Genomic DNA, 15,675 nt, shown 5'->3' on the forward strand with positions numbered 1-15,675 from the left:
TTTATATTGTTAAAATGTCGATCCTACCGAAAGTAATTCATCATTTCAGTAAACTCCTCATCAGAATACCAAAGACATTTTTACAGAACTAGAACAAAAAATCCTAAAGTATGTATGGAACCACAAAGGACCCCAAATAGCCAAAGCAATCTTGAAAAAGAACAAAGCTTGGAGGTACCACACTCCCTGATTTCAAACTATATTACAAAACTATAATAATCAAAGCAATGTGATGCTGGTATGAAAACAGACACATAGATCAATAGAATAAAATATAGAGCCCAGAAATAAACCCATGCATCTATGGCCAGTTAATCTGGGACAAAAGAGGCATGAATATACAGTGGGGAAAAGATGGTCTCTTCATTAAATAGTGTTGGGAAAACTGGACAGCTCCATGCTAAAGAATGAAACTGGGCCACTATCTTATATCATATACAAAGTAAATTCACAGTGGATTTAAGACTTGAATGTAAAACCTGAAACCATAAAATTCCTAGAAGAAAACATAGGCCATAAGCTCTTTGACAACAGTCTTAGTATTTTTTTGAACCAGTTTCCTCAGACAAGGACAACCAAAGCTAAAATAAATAAATAGGATTACATCAAACAAAAAAAAGCTTTTGCATAGTGAAAGAAACCATCAACGAAACTAAAAGACATCTTATTGAATGGGAGAAGATATCTGTAAATCATGCATCCAATAAGAGGTTAATATCTAAAATATATCAAGAAGTTACCCAACTTAGTGTTACAGAAACAAACAACCTTTTAAAAAATGGGCTCAGGATTTGAATAGACATTTTTCCAAAGAAGGCATACAGATGGCCAACAGGCATATGAAAAGATGCTCATCATCACTTAATGTCAGGGAAATGCAAATCAAAACTGCAGTGAGATACCACCTTATACCTATCAGAATGACTAAAATCAAAAACACAAGATACAAGTGTTGGTGAGTATGTGGGGGAAAACAGAACATATGTGCACTGTTGGTGGGAATGCAAGCTGGTGCAAACACTGTGGAAAACAGTATGGAGCTTTCTCCAAAAGTTAAAAACAGAACTACCCCACAATCCAGCAATCACACTGCTGATTATCTTAGCCAAAGAATACGAAAACAATAGTTCGAAGGGATACATGCACCCCAGTGTTTATAGCAGTATTATTTATAATGGTCAAGATATGGGAGCAACTCATGTCCATCAATTGATGAATGGATAAAGAAGATGTGAATGGAGTATTATTTGGACATAAAAAAGAATGGAATTTAGCCATTTGCATCAACATGGATGGAGCTAGAGAGAATAATGCTAAGTGAAATAAGTCAGAGAAAGACAAACACTATGTGATTTCACCCATTATGTAGAATTTGAGGAAAAAAAATACAGGGTTGCCTGGGTGGCTTACAGTTGGTTAAGTGGGCAACTCTTGATTTCAGTCAGGTCATGATCTCACAGTTCCTGAGTTTGAGCCCCATGTCAGGCTCTACACTGATGATGCAAAGCCTGCTTGGGATTCTCTCTCTCCCTTTGTCTCTCTGCCCTTACCTGGTTTGCACTCTGTCTCTTTCTTTCTCAAAAGTAAATTAAGAAAAACATATATTTATAAATAAATAAATAACAAAACAAGCTAGCAAAGGCAAAAAAGAAAAAGAAAAAACAAGAAAAGAAAGAGAGAGACAAACCTAGAAACAGACTCTTACCTATAGAGAAAAAACCGATGATTCCAGAAGGGATGTGGGTTGTGGGGATGTGTGAAATAGTTGATGGGGATTAAGGAGTGCCTTTGTCCTGATGAGTACCAGGTGATTAAAAGAAAAGCTTTTGAAAAAAGAATTAAGTCATTGGCTTCAAGCAAAACAAGCAAATGAACATTAGCAATAACAGAATACACACAATGAGATATTACCTCATACTTTTCAGATTAGCTGTTATCAAAAAGACAAAAAGTAACAAGTATTGTAGAGGAAGTAGAGACAAGGGAACCCTCATACACTGTTGGTGGGAATGTAAATTGGTGCAACTGCTATGGAAAACAGTCTGGAGATTTCTCAAAAGATTAAAAATAGAAATACCATATAATCTAGCAGTCCTGCTTCTGGGTTATTTGTCTACAGATACATGTTCATGGCAGCATTATTTGCAATAGCCAAGATATGGAAGCAACTTAAATGTTTATTGATGGATGAATGGACAAAGATGTGGTGTACACACACACACACACACACACACACACACACACACACACAGATACGGTGACATGTGGTATGTATATATATATATGGTGTGTACATACACACACAGCCATATTACTCAGCTCTAAAAGAGAATGTCATCTTGCCATTTGCAGCACTGTGGGTGGACTTAGAAGCTATTATGCTAAGTGAAATAAATGAAAGACACATACTGTATGATATCACTTATATGTGGAATACAAAAAAAAAAAACAAAACAAATGAATTAACAATACAGAAACAGATTCATAGATACAGAAAACAAAGTATAAGTTCCCAGAGTAAGGAGGGCTTAGGGGACAGGCAAAATAGGTAAAGGGGATTAAGAGGTACAAACTTAATAGTTATATAAATAAGTCATGGGGATATAAGGTACAGCATACGGAATATAGTCAATGATAACAAAGTTATAGCAACTTTGTATGGTGGCAGGTGGTAACTAGAGTTATTGGGGGGATCATTCTAGTATGTATAAATATACCGAATCACTGTGATGTACACCTGGATAAAATAAAGTTCAAGCCAAATTTTGGACCATTTTACTTTTGGCAAAGATTTACAAGGTAACATCATTTTTTACCTATTGGCGAAGATTTTAAAGCAACATCCAGAGTTAAGGTTGGAGAAACAGGCTCCCTGCATGTGTTTTCAATAGGAATTAAAAAAATGCAGCTTTTGGGGTCATTTTCACAGTATCTGTCAAAACTTAAATTGCACACACCCTTTGACCTAGCACTTCTTTTCTAGGAAAATCAGATCCTACTTCTTTCTTCTTTTAGACTCTTTAATCTAATGGCTTAATTTTGCAGTCGAAGTCTATATTCCTAGGTGTCTAAGACCTTTAGGTGATCTGCCTCCTGTCTGCCGCTTATCTACTGTGCTCCTTTGCATTTCTCAAAGATATCAGTCTCATTCCTGCCAAGGACCTTTGTTACCGCTGTTACCAAAGGACACTTCAGATTTTCTTATGGCAGACTGCATATTACCTTTCAAATCTCAAATCTCAAGTTACCTTCTCTTACACATGTTTATTAATCAGTCCTGATTTTCTTCATAACATTTTTCACTATCTGAAAGTATCATAAATATTTGTAGTACTTGTTTATTGTCTGTCTTGCCCAACTGTGATACAAATTCCATGAGAATAGGAACCTTGTCTTTCTTACTCCCTGCTGTTCCTAGTACCTAGAATGGCATCTGGCAGATAGTGAGTACCCATTAAATATTTGTTGCGCTATTTACCTTTTTTTTAGGTGTTTTTTTTTGTTTTTAGTTTATTTGTTTATGAGAGAGAGAGCGAGAGAGCACGAATGGGGGAGGGGCAGAGAGAGAGACACACACAGGATCTGAAGCAGGCTTCAGGCTCTGAGCTGTCAGCACAGAGCCCAGTGCAGGGCTCAGACCCACAGACTGAGATCATGACCAAGCCAAAGTCAGACACTTAACCGACTGAGCCACCCAGGCGCCCCAAGTTATTTATCTTTTTAAAAGTATGTTTTCTAAAAAAAAAAGGGGGGGGGGCACCTGGGTGGCTCAGTCGGTTAAGTGTCCGACTTTCGCTTAGGTCATGATCTCGCGGTTTGTGGGTTCGAGCCCTGCGTCGGGCTCTGTGCTGACTGCCAGCTCAGAGCCTGGAGCCTATTTCAGAGTCTGTGATTCCCTCTCTCTCTGACCCTCCCCTGCTCACGCTGTCTCTCTCTCTCTCTCTCTCTCCTAGAAATAAATAAAACATTAAAAAAAATTTTTTTAAGTATGTTTTCATACGTAGAAGCAAAGGTTTTCTTAAATACTAAATTTTAAGAATTTAAACATAAGATGTTTTTTAATTTTAAGGAAATTCCATCCTAACTTACATTTTAACTCAACACAGGATATATATATTTCTGGGTTTTTTTTAATACCTGAGAACTATTTCTTTTTTTTATGTTTTTATTTTATTTTGAATTTTTTTAATGTTTATGTATTTTTGAAAGAGAGAGACAGAGCATGAGCAGGGGAGGGGCAGAGAGAGAGGGAAACACAGAATCCGAAGTTGGCTCCAAGCTCTGAGCCATCAGCACAGAGCTCAAACCTATGAACTGTGAGATCATGACCTGAACCGAAGTTGGAAGCTTAACTGACTGAGCCACCCAGGTGCCCCATGTTTTTATTTTATTTTTGAGAGAGAGACAAAGTGTGAGTTGGAGAGGGGAAAAGAGACACAGAATCCGAAGCAGGCTCCAGGCTCCAAGCTGTCAGCACAGAGCCTGACACAGGGCTTGAACTCACGAACTGCGAGATTGTGACCTGAGCTGAAGTTGGACGACCAGCCCACTGAGCCACCCAGGCATCCCCCTGAGAACTATTTCTTTAAAAATCTTTTATTCTGCATTTGTCAGAAATGACCATCAAAGCCTCTCTTTAACAAGTCACTTCAGCAAGCATTTGCAGATTGTCTGCTAAGTGTAAGGGTACTTTGCTAGATACCCTTTTCTGTTTGCTAGTAACAGGTATATATTAGAATTTAGTCATTCTCTTTCAGAGACTAAAATCTAATCTGGGGCACAGACACCTGAACAAGAGAGGTACAAAGTGTGAATAAATGAGGAGGGAGACAAAAAGAACTATGATCTCAGCTTAGAGATAAAGATAAGTAGATAAAGATAAGTGAACAGGTGGTTCACTCAGTTAAGCATCTGACTCTGTCTCAGTTTGGGTCTTGATCTCAGGATCATGAGTTCAAGCCCTGCACTGGCTCTGCAATGGGCATGAAGCCTACCTAAAAAAAAAAGATAAGTGGAGTGTGATGGGAAAAATCTTTGTTGATGATGGTTCTTAAGATAACTGACTTCATTTGTGCTGCTTATTAGCCTTTAGTAGTTCACCATTGTCTATGGCAAATAGTTTGTTGACCAGAAACTAAAAAGTTACTCTCTAGTAGCCTTAGTTCTCAGCTCTGAGAATTAGATTAATTTGAAGAAGGGTCAGACACATTCCTTATGTTTTATCTAAGAGGAACCTCATAACCCACAGAGGTTATGTGTTCAGTATGCACTGCATACCAGGAAAACTACAAGTACTGAATTCATCTGTGTCTTCTTTCACAAAGCATTTACTGAATGCTAGCTGTGATCTAGGTAATCTGCTATATGCTGGAGATTCTAAATGGATACAACACTGTCCCTACCCAAGGAGCCCTGTTTCTCCCATTACACTTAGGAGTTCTTGGGTATTTTATATTTCTGGAAATGAAGATATCTTTTAGTATCCTATATCATGTGATCTTGGTGGGATGATCAGAAAGCAACAATCATACTCTGGTGTTCTTTTATAGTAAATACAAACCTATGTGATTATACTGTTGCTACAACTAATGGTGAAGTCTGTTTGAAATTTTTATCAGCCACCAGTAATCATGCCTTACCTAAATCTTAACGTCTGTGATATCATATTGTTGAATAAATTATAGTAGAGGCAGTAGAGTGGAGTGAAGAGGACAGTGGAGCCGGAGTGTCTGAGTTTGGATTCCAGTTGTTTTAATTACTAGCTGGGTAACTTGCTAAATTCCTTAATTCCTTGACAAATTCCTTAATCTCTCTGTGCTTTAGTTCCTTTAATATATAAAATTGGGATAATAGTAATACTTTCTAGCAATATTAACTGGATTAAATGAGTCGATAAATGTAAAAGCACTTAAAACTCTGCTGGGCACCATGATATACATTATATAGGGTGTTACCTGTGATGGAGATGATCGATCAAAATGATGCAGCAGCAAATTACATTTAACAAGCTGAATAAAGTCACATTACACCATTATATACTAAAACTTTTATGTAGTCTTAAGTTTTGAATCAAAACTTTGATTAGAAGAATAATTGTATAATTATGCAATTGACCTTTGAACAATGCAGGGTTTAAGGGTCCTGACCCACACACAGTCAAAAATCCACGTGTTAACTGTTGACTCCCCAGAAATGTAGCTACTAATAACCTACTTTTGACTAGAAGCCTTACTGATAGAATAGCATAAACATTGAATTAACACCTATTTTGTATGCTATATGTATTATATACCATATTCTTAGGATAATCTAGAGAAAAGTGTTATTAAGAAAATCATAAGGAAGATTAAATACATTTTTAGTATTATACTGTATCTTAAAAAAATCTGTGTAAGTGGACCCACGCATTTCAGACCTGTTGTTTAAGGGTCAACTGTATTTCAGTAAAGAAAAAAGTGTTTTGCAGAAAGTTTTAAAAATAAAGAGGAAAATTGATTTGTAATCCAGAAACCTAAATTTACATTTTGGCATGCCAGTTCAGATCTTTTTATATGCAGTTCCCCTTCTCTCCACTCCCTGAAATTTGATCTTGCTGGGATACTCTTAGCATTTGCTTCTCTGTTTATCATGCACATTCCTTTCCATGCCATTAATATTCTTTAACAATTTAATTTTTAATGACTGCATAGTTATCCTTTATATTGTTGTAATAAATTCTGTTTAACAGGTTTACCATTGTTGGAACTTTAACTTGTTTCCATGTTTTGCCTTCATAATCAATGAAGCAATACACATCATCATAAGTATATTATTGCATTATCTCCATGACTGTTTCCTTAAGATAAATCTCTAGGAGTAGAATTGCAAGAATAAAGGCTTTGAAGAATTCTGTTGTCTAAAATTGCCAAAGCTTGTACCAGCTTGCACAGTATTAGTTGGAGAATACTGATTCTTTATATCCATACTGATGCTGAGTTTTGTACTTAAAAATTGCCTTTGCCAATTTGATGGCCAGAAATGATATCTGGTTTTAATTTGTATGCCAGGTTTTATATATACATATATTTTTTTAACTAATAGAATCATTTTTTTTCTTACACATTAATTAAATGCTTAAGATAGTCAACTAACTTCAAAATCCAATTTAGGATAAACTTTTAGTGCAAGCTTTTATCTTGCCAGATCTGTAAACAGATGTATAATCATTTCTTTAGCCAAAGCCTCTGTCTCCTGAAATGATACTAAAAGCCTATTTTTTTTTTTTTAAGTCAGGCTTTAGGATGAATTTTCCTCTTGTCTTTTGACATGTTTTTCGTCTGTCTTTAGCCAAGCCATAGTTAGAATCAGAGGTTGTTTTTTATTCAGGTTTCTTTCCTTACATGGTGGGCATCTAATATTTTGGATGGATGGATGGATGGATGGACGGACGGACAGACGGACGGACAGACGGACGGACAGAGGAACAAATGAACAAACATTTAAAATGTGCCAGAAAAAGTGATCTTTTGGAAAGGCATGGAAAGGCAACATAGTTTGATCCAAGATAGGAGAACCAGTTCCTGTTCCCCCAGCGATTCCTCTATTCACATGTCTTATGACATTGGCAAGACGTAATCTTCCTGTGCTTAGTTTACAGTGTCTTTAACGTAAATGCTTTTCTGCCTTCTCAACTGTTGTTATCTTTAGTCCTTTTCATGTCTTGCCTAAACTATTGTAATTCTTCCCCACTGCTAACCTGACTGTTCATTCTTTCGTTTGTCCTTTATACTAGTATCCAGCAGTACATATATCATTCTTTTTGGTAGTTTTTAACAGCTCCTTTTGGTGTACAGGATACATATAATTCCCTTAGCTTTCCAGTTTCCCACCTCTCAGCCTTTGTTCACAATATTTTCTCACCTATGATTTTACAAGCTTCTTTTTTCCTCTTATTTAAATCCTGCCCGCGCTTAAAAACTGGGCTTCATTTCCTCCTGTTCATGAAGACTTTTCCCCTGCCATATCCCCATTGATCTTTCTTTTTCCCCCTAACTCCCTGTGACACTTGCTAACTGTACATTGGTCTTCAGCATAGGTCTGAGGAAGCCTGGCGATTTGTAGCCGTGTTTCAGACACACTGAAAGAATAAGAAGGAAATCAAGGGCTCCGTTCCCTCCTCCACCCAGTCTCCTCTCTGCTTTTTCTATTTTATAGTTGAAATTTTATTTATGATAACCTTTGAAAATTTCTTTTTTGGACAATATCATTTTTTTATTCCTACTTTATAAATTAGTGGGCTTTTTCTGCATAACTACAGGATATTGTGAGACTAAATGAGAAAAAAAATGGTTTGCAAAGTCCTTTCAAATTAAGTAAGTGTTACTTCCTCTATGGTCTTATTTTGGAGTGAGAATTTGTTGGCAGCTAAAACATTTTCCACATTAATTTTTTTTTTCATTCAGCAGTCAGGCAGTTTCTAAGTACTAAAAATGTGTTAGCAGACTTGTAGAAATAAAAAATAAAAAGACACAAATTTACATTTCGAGAGAAGTACAGTTGTAGAAGTGTGTCTAAGTATATCTGTAGAACAAAGGAGGCACATATAAGCTGTGTGTAGGTGAGTCAGGCTGTGCTTGCCTTCTAAGTCGTATCTTAATGGGTGGAAGTGGCAACGTAAACAAGGCAGAGAATAACCTTCTGGGCAAAGAGAACAGAATATAAAAAGCTCAAAGACATGAAACAGGATATTGGGAAGTACTAATTGGTAGGACTAGAACACCAGAGTCACTGATGAAATTGGAGAAAACCTGGGCTGCCCAATATGATGCCCACTGGCCACATGTAGCTACTTAAATTTAAATTAATTAAAATTTGAAATGCAGTTCTTCAGTCATACTAGCCATTTTTAAGAACACATTAGATATATATGCTAGTGGCCACCATATTGGACAGCACAGCTAGAGAACATTCCATCATCATAGAAAGTTGTATTGGACAGTGTCGAGCCAGCACAGAGAACCTTGTTCAGTCAGTCAAGGAGTTGGACTTTGACCTTGTAGGCAGTTCTAAGCCTTTGAAGAGCCATAAGCCAGGGAGGATGAGATTGGCATTTTTTTCAAAGATTTTTAGGTAACTGATCTCACGTATATAGTGGTTTTAGGATAAAAAATTTCTATCTAGTATGTAGTTTTTGCTGACACAGTATAATTAGAAAGGAGTTAGGTTGCCTGGGCCCCTGTAATTATTACAGTGGAAAAAAAAATAGAGAAAAGATTTAAAAATAGCCTTTTAAGACTTCTAACTCTATTGGAGAACTCTTGAAAAGCTGTTGTTATTTTTTAGCTGAAAAAATGTTTCTTTACCTTTTTTTTAAAGTGAAGTTAGTGGGTGATAAATGTTAGTGTTATGAGATAAAAATTTTAAAAAGCTCTTGCTCAAGGTATTTTTATCTTTATTTTGTTTCAGGATTTGCCATTATGTTCTGAAAGCTAAGACTAATAACTGCCATGACTTGATAATAAACTTAACTAGATCATGATGTTAAATAGAATTGTCAAAGTAATTTAGATTTACTAACAAAGTAAAAATGTTGCTTTTAATAATATGAATTAAATTTTCATGCACATTTGCTAATTTGGACCTTTTCTTATAGTTAACCCAGTATCCACTCCAGTTGCACTTCCCACACCAGCTTTTTCTCCAAGCTTGATAGCTGATCTTGAAGGTTTAAACTTGTCAACTACTTCATCAGTCATCAGCGTAAGTAACTTTCTCACTATATTAGCTCAGTTTTCATATGATACCATTGCATCTTTTTTTGTGAAAGTGCAAATAATTGAAGTGAATTCTTAATCTTTGAACACTTTTTTCTCTAAACAAATCCAATTCAGATCTGACCTTTTTATTTTATAAATATTTTAAAAATTTGCTCTCTCTCCAACCATTTTCCTCACAAATGACTTATGCTTATTATCCATATTTAATTATCATCTGTACGTTTCTCTCTGAAACCCTTCTATATCTATAGCATACAACGGTTCTTTGCCACACTGAGTTAGTTTATATACATAAATTCTGCCATAAAGAATTGTTGTCTACATGAACAGACTTAAATTCCCACAATCATTCTGTTTCTGTTACACTCTTCTTTTACAGTCGACTACTAAAAAAATGCCTGCCAGTTTTCATTAAACGAAATTCAAGGTTGTGTTTCTCTTTGCATTATCTTGATATTTTTATTTACATGCCTTAGTATCTCTAAAAGAATTTTTTAATGTTATTTGTATGGTATGGCTTGAAGTGCAGCAGAAGGCCTGCCTATCTCAAAATAGTGCCAAAACCATTAGCCATTAGTCATAGTATCCGAAACTATAATAACTTGTTCTGTGTTAGCATATTATATCCACTTACCTTTCGGTCTAAATCAGGAGTGCTACCTGGGTTGTATAATCTGTTGATATGCTTGACCTCCTGTTAATTTGTTGTCACAAACCTGACAGACTAAGAGAGAAAATAGTAACGTCAGATAGGAACACAGGTAGCTTGAACAGCTCTGCTGTATCCTGGTTCCCAGGGCCGGCAGGGTCCTAAAGGGTACAGATGATCCGAGCTTCTGGGGAACACAGAGCTGCTTCTGCCAGAAGTGAGAAAGAGGGGTCCCTGATTCTCGTGCATCGTTACAAAAGATTTCCCCATCAAAGCAAATGTGATATTAGGGACGTTTGGCTTAGAAAGCACAAAATAAAGCTATTCAGCTGACAGTGTTGTTTTAAGGTATAGAATGTAATTATCTCTACCCACTCAGAAATGAGGAAGAATGATATTTGGGGTTTTAGTTTTTCCCTTCTTGTTGCTAAAAGGAGAAGGCACATTGAAAGAGATGGAGGGAGACAGTGAAATAAGCAGTTAAGTCTTTCTTATTTGAGTAATTAAGTATTTCTTGACCATTTGAGTAGTCTGTAAAGAAAAGTAGTGAAAAATCTATAGTGAAGCAGTTAGTCCTTGAGGGGAAAGAAGGGACATAAAAACTTGGTTGGCAGTAAGGTAGTGGATAAATAACTTGGGCTCTGATACCAGATGACCAGGGCACAAATCTCTGTTTAACTGCTTACTAGCGGTGTGGTTGGGCAAATTGGTATGTAACTCTTCTGTACCTCACTTTCCTGTGAAGACCATACATACCTCATAGCATTGTTATGGCATTAATAAGATAATAAATGTAAAGCTCTTAGGACAGTGACTGGCATATTGTCATCACTTGATACATAATAAGTAATATTTGAAAGTGATATGATACGTGATAATGGATCCTGAGTAGACTCTCATACTTGATTAGCTACAAGAAGAATAATACAGTAGAGATTAGAAAACCTTGTAGTAAATTTTCATTCATTACATATTAATTGAAGGACTCACCCTTTATTCTAAGAAAAATTTTTATTGGGATGGCCTCTTCAAAGGAAAAGAAAAGTACTCCTTCCTAAGAGTATACCAAAAAAAAAAGGATTGCCAAATGGGCAAAGTGGGTTAAGGAGAATGGGAGATACAGCCTTCCAGTTCCAGAATGAGTAAGACATGGGAATTAAAGGCACAAATTGGGAACACAGTCCATGATACTGTGATAGTGTGTGGTGACAGGTGGTAGCTAACACTTGTGGTGAGCATAGCATAATATATGGTGACATTGAACCACTGTGCTGTATACCTGAAACTGTACTTCTGTGTCAACTATACTCAAAAACAAAATTATTTTTTAAGACTGTCAAGATCAACAGAGCGAAGAAGAATCACAAACTTATCCACAAAAGCTAACAAAATGATAAAACAAATAGTAGTAATAAGAATGGCAACCAGTTGGGGCACTTGGATGGCTCTGTCAGTTGAGCATCCAGCTTTGGCTCAGGTCATAATCTCAAGGTTTGGGAGTTTGAGCCCTGCTTCGGGCTCTGTGCTGTCAGCACAAAGCCTGCTTGTATCCTCTGTCACCATCTCTCTCTGCACCTCCTCTGCTAGTGCTGTCTCTCTTACTCTCAAAAATAAAAAAAAAATAAACATTAGGGGAAAAAAGAATAGCAACCAGAAATTCACTAGGAACAATCAAATAAGGAAAGATAGAAATTTGAGAAAGGGAACCTATAGAAATAAACTGAATATTCTGGTACAGAATGCTGTGGCTCCTGATCTCACCTCCAGCCCTCAAAACAGTACCTTAAAAAGAAGATTAATCAAGCAAATTTAAGTTTTTTCATTATGAATTTAGAAAGAAGACTAAAGACATCAGAAGAAAAATCAAGAAAGACCTTCAAAAATTATAACCCTCATCTAATGGTATGGAACCCTAACAAACATGGGAGCCTTGTGGATCCTGAAATGAAATATTTAGACAAGAGCACATTGATAATTTTTAGGTCAGCACGTTTTCCTTACTGAATAGAAAGAAGAAGTAAAAGTAATTTGTAATTAGTAGTGGTTACATTGCTATATAAACACTTGTCCGTGACTATACTAGAAAGGTACTGAAGTGGTTAAATAATGCTGGCATTGATATGTTGAACCACTGTGAATGTGCCTGATGTAGGCTTATCAACAACTCAAGTAGTGTGTATTGAAGTGTTGCCATCAGCAACATAATTTTCCAAAATATTGAAGTTTATACAGGTTGTGTTCCTGCAAGTCCCAGCCTAGTTTATATAACCTCATAGTCCAGAGATGATTTTTATTTATTCCAGTGGATTATCTAAATTTATGTTCCTTGTGTATTTGGTAGATTATTTATAGATTTTTGTTTGTTTTTTGGATTTTTTTTTAAATTGTTTATTGTCAAGTTGGTTTCCATATAACACCCAGTGCTCATCCCCACAACTGCCTTCCTCCATGACCATCATCCCCTTCTCCTCCCCCCAACCCCCATCACCCCTCAGGTTGTTCTCAGCATTCAAGAGCCTCTCATGGTTTGCCTCCCTCCCTCTCCCCCACTATGTTTTCCCTCCTCCTCCCCCATGATCCTCCATTAAGTTCCCCCTAATCCTCCTATATGTGCAAACATATGGTAATTGTCGTCTGCCTGACTTATTTCCCTCAGCATAACACCCTCAGGTTCCAACCACGTTGCTACAAATGGCCACATTTCATTCTTTCTACTTGCCATGGAGTATCCATTGTATAGATAAACCACGTCTTCTTGATCCATTCGTCCGTTGATGGACACTTAGGCTCTTTCCATGTTTTGGCTATTGTTGAGAGTGCTGTTATGAACATTGGGGTACAGGTGCCCCTATGCATCAGCATTTCTGTATCCCTTGGGTAAATTCCTAGCAGTGCTATTGCTGGGTCCTAGGGGAGTTCTGTTAATTTTTTGAGGAAGCTCCACACTGTTTTCCAGAGGGGCTGCACCAGTTTACATTCCCACCAACAGTGTCAGAGGGTACCCGTTTCTCCACATCCTCACCAGCATCTAGAGTCTCCTGATTTGTGCCATTCTGACTGGCATGAGGTGGTATCTCAGTGTGGTTTTGATTTGTATTTCCCTGATGAGGAGGGATGCTGAGCATCGTTTCATGTGTCTGTTGGCCATCTGGATGTTCTCTTTGGAGAAATGTCTGTTCATGTCTTCTGCCTATTTCTTCACTGGGTTGTTTGTTTCTCAGGTGTGGAGTTTGGTGAGTTCCTTATAGATTTTGGATACTAGCCCTTTATCTGATATGTCATTTGCAACTATCTCTTGCCATTCTGTTGTTTGCCTATTAGTTTCATGGATTGTTTCCTTTGCTGTGCAGAAGATTTTATCTTTATTAGGTCCCAATAGTTTATTTTTGCTCTTGATTCCCTTGCCTTTGGGGATGTGTCCAGTAAGAAATTGCTGTGGTGGAGGTCAAGGAGATTGTTGCCTGCTTTCTCCTCTAGGGTTTTGATGGTTTCCTGTCTCATATTCAGGTCCTTTTTCCATTTTGAGTTTATTTTTGTGTATGGTGTGAGAAAATGATCTAGGTTCATTCTTCTACATGTTGCTGTCCAGTTCTCCCAGCACCATCTGTCAAAGAGGCTGTCTTTTTTCCATTGGATACTCTTTCCTACTTTGTCAGAGATTAGTTGGCCATACATTTGTGGGTCCAATTCCAAGTTCTTATTCTCTTCCATTGGTCTATGTGTCTGTTTTTGTGCCAATACCGTACTGTCTTGATGATGACAGCTTTGTAGTAGAGGCTAAAGTCTGGGATAGTGATGCCTCCCGTTTTGGTTTTCTTCTTCGAAATTACTTTGGCTATTCAGGGTCTCTTTTGGTTCTGTATAAATTTTAGGATAGTTTGTTCTAGCTTTGAGAAGAATGCTGGTGTAATTTTGATTGGGATTGCGTTGAAGGTATAGATTGCTTTGGGTAGTAATGACATTTTAACTATTTTTATTCTTCTGACCCATGAGCATGGAATGTTTTTCCATTTCTTTGTGTCTTCTTCAATTTCCTTCATAAGTTTTCTATAGTTTTCATCATACAGATCTCCTATATCTTTGGTTAGGTTTATTCCTAGGTAACTTGTTTTTTTTTGTGCAATTGTGAATGGGATCAGTTTCTTGATTTCTCTTTCTGTTGCTTCATTATTGGTGTATAAAAATGCAACCAATTACTGTACATTGATTTTGTATCCTGCAGCTTTGCTGAATTCATGGATCAGTTCTAGTAGGCTTCTGGTAGAATCTGTCAGGTTTTCTATGTAGAGTATCATGTCGTCTGCGAAAAGTGAAAGTTTGACTTCTTCTTTGCCAATTCTGATGCCTTTATTTCCTTTTGTTGTCTGATTGGTGATGCTAGGACTTCCAGCACTATGTTAAACAACAGTGGTGAGAGTGGACATCCCTGTCATGTTCCTGAACTCGGGGAAAGCTCTCAATTTTTCCCCATTGAGGATGATACTAGCTGAGAGCTTCTCATAGGCGTCTTTTATGATATTTAAGTAAGTTCCTTTCTTGAGGGTCTTTATTAAGAAGGGATGCTGTATTTTGTCAAATGCTTTGTCTGCATCTATCGATAGGATCTTATGGTTTTTATGTTTACTTTTGTTGATTTGATGTATCACATTGATTGGTTTGCGAATATTGAACCAGCCCTGCAACCCAGGAATGAATCCCACTTGATCATGGTGGATAATTCTTTTTATATGCTGTTGCATTTGATTTGTAAGTTATCTTGTTGAGGATTTTTGCATCCATATTCATCAAGGATATTGGCCTGTAGTTCTCTTTTTTTGCTGGGTCTCTCTCTGGCTTGGGAATCAAAGTGATGATGGCTTCGTAGAAGGAGTCCGGAAGTTTTCCTTCAATTTCTGTTTTTTGGAATAGCTTGAGATGAATGGGTATTAACTCTGATTTAAATGTCTGGTAGAATTCCCCAGGGAAGCTATCTGGCCTAGGGCTCTTATTTGTTGGGAGATTTTTGATAACTGATTCAGTTTCTTCACTAGTTATGGGTCTGTTCAGATTTTCTATGTCTTCTCGTGTGAATTTTGGTAGTGAATGTGTGTTTAGGAATTTGTCCATTTCTTCTAAGTTGTCTAGTGTGTTGGCATATAATTTTTCATAGTATTCACTGATAATTGCTTGTATTTCCAAGGGATCGGTTGTAATAAGTCCATTTTCATTCATGTTTTTGTCTATTTGGGTGCTCTCTCTCTCTCTCTCTCTCTCTCTTTTTTTTTTTTTTTT

At 36.9% G+C, this 15,675-nt stretch overlaps 1 protein-coding gene across 1 annotated transcript in view; it reads left to right on the forward strand.

Moving 5' to 3' along the window:
• The window catches only part of AP3B1 (adaptor related protein complex 3 subunit beta 1), a gene marked incomplete at its 3' end in the record, with an annotated part of 255,186 nt that overhangs the window by 183,252 nt on the left and 56,259 nt on the right, over positions 1-15,675 (forward strand). The window contains exon 22 of the mRNA XM_039247437.1: positions 9,632-9,738. Within this exon, the coding sequence (XP_039103368.1) occupies positions 9,632-9,738 (107 nt within the window). The remainder of the gene's footprint in view (positions 1-9,631; positions 9,739-15,675) is intronic.

This window comes from Hyaena hyaena, unplaced genomic scaffold, assembly GCF_003009895.1.
Source record: "Hyaena hyaena isolate Hyena2069 unplaced genomic scaffold, ASM300989v1 scaffold_299, whole genome shotgun sequence".
Lineage (NCBI taxonomy): Eukaryota > Metazoa > Chordata > Mammalia > Carnivora > Hyaenidae > Hyaena > Hyaena hyaena.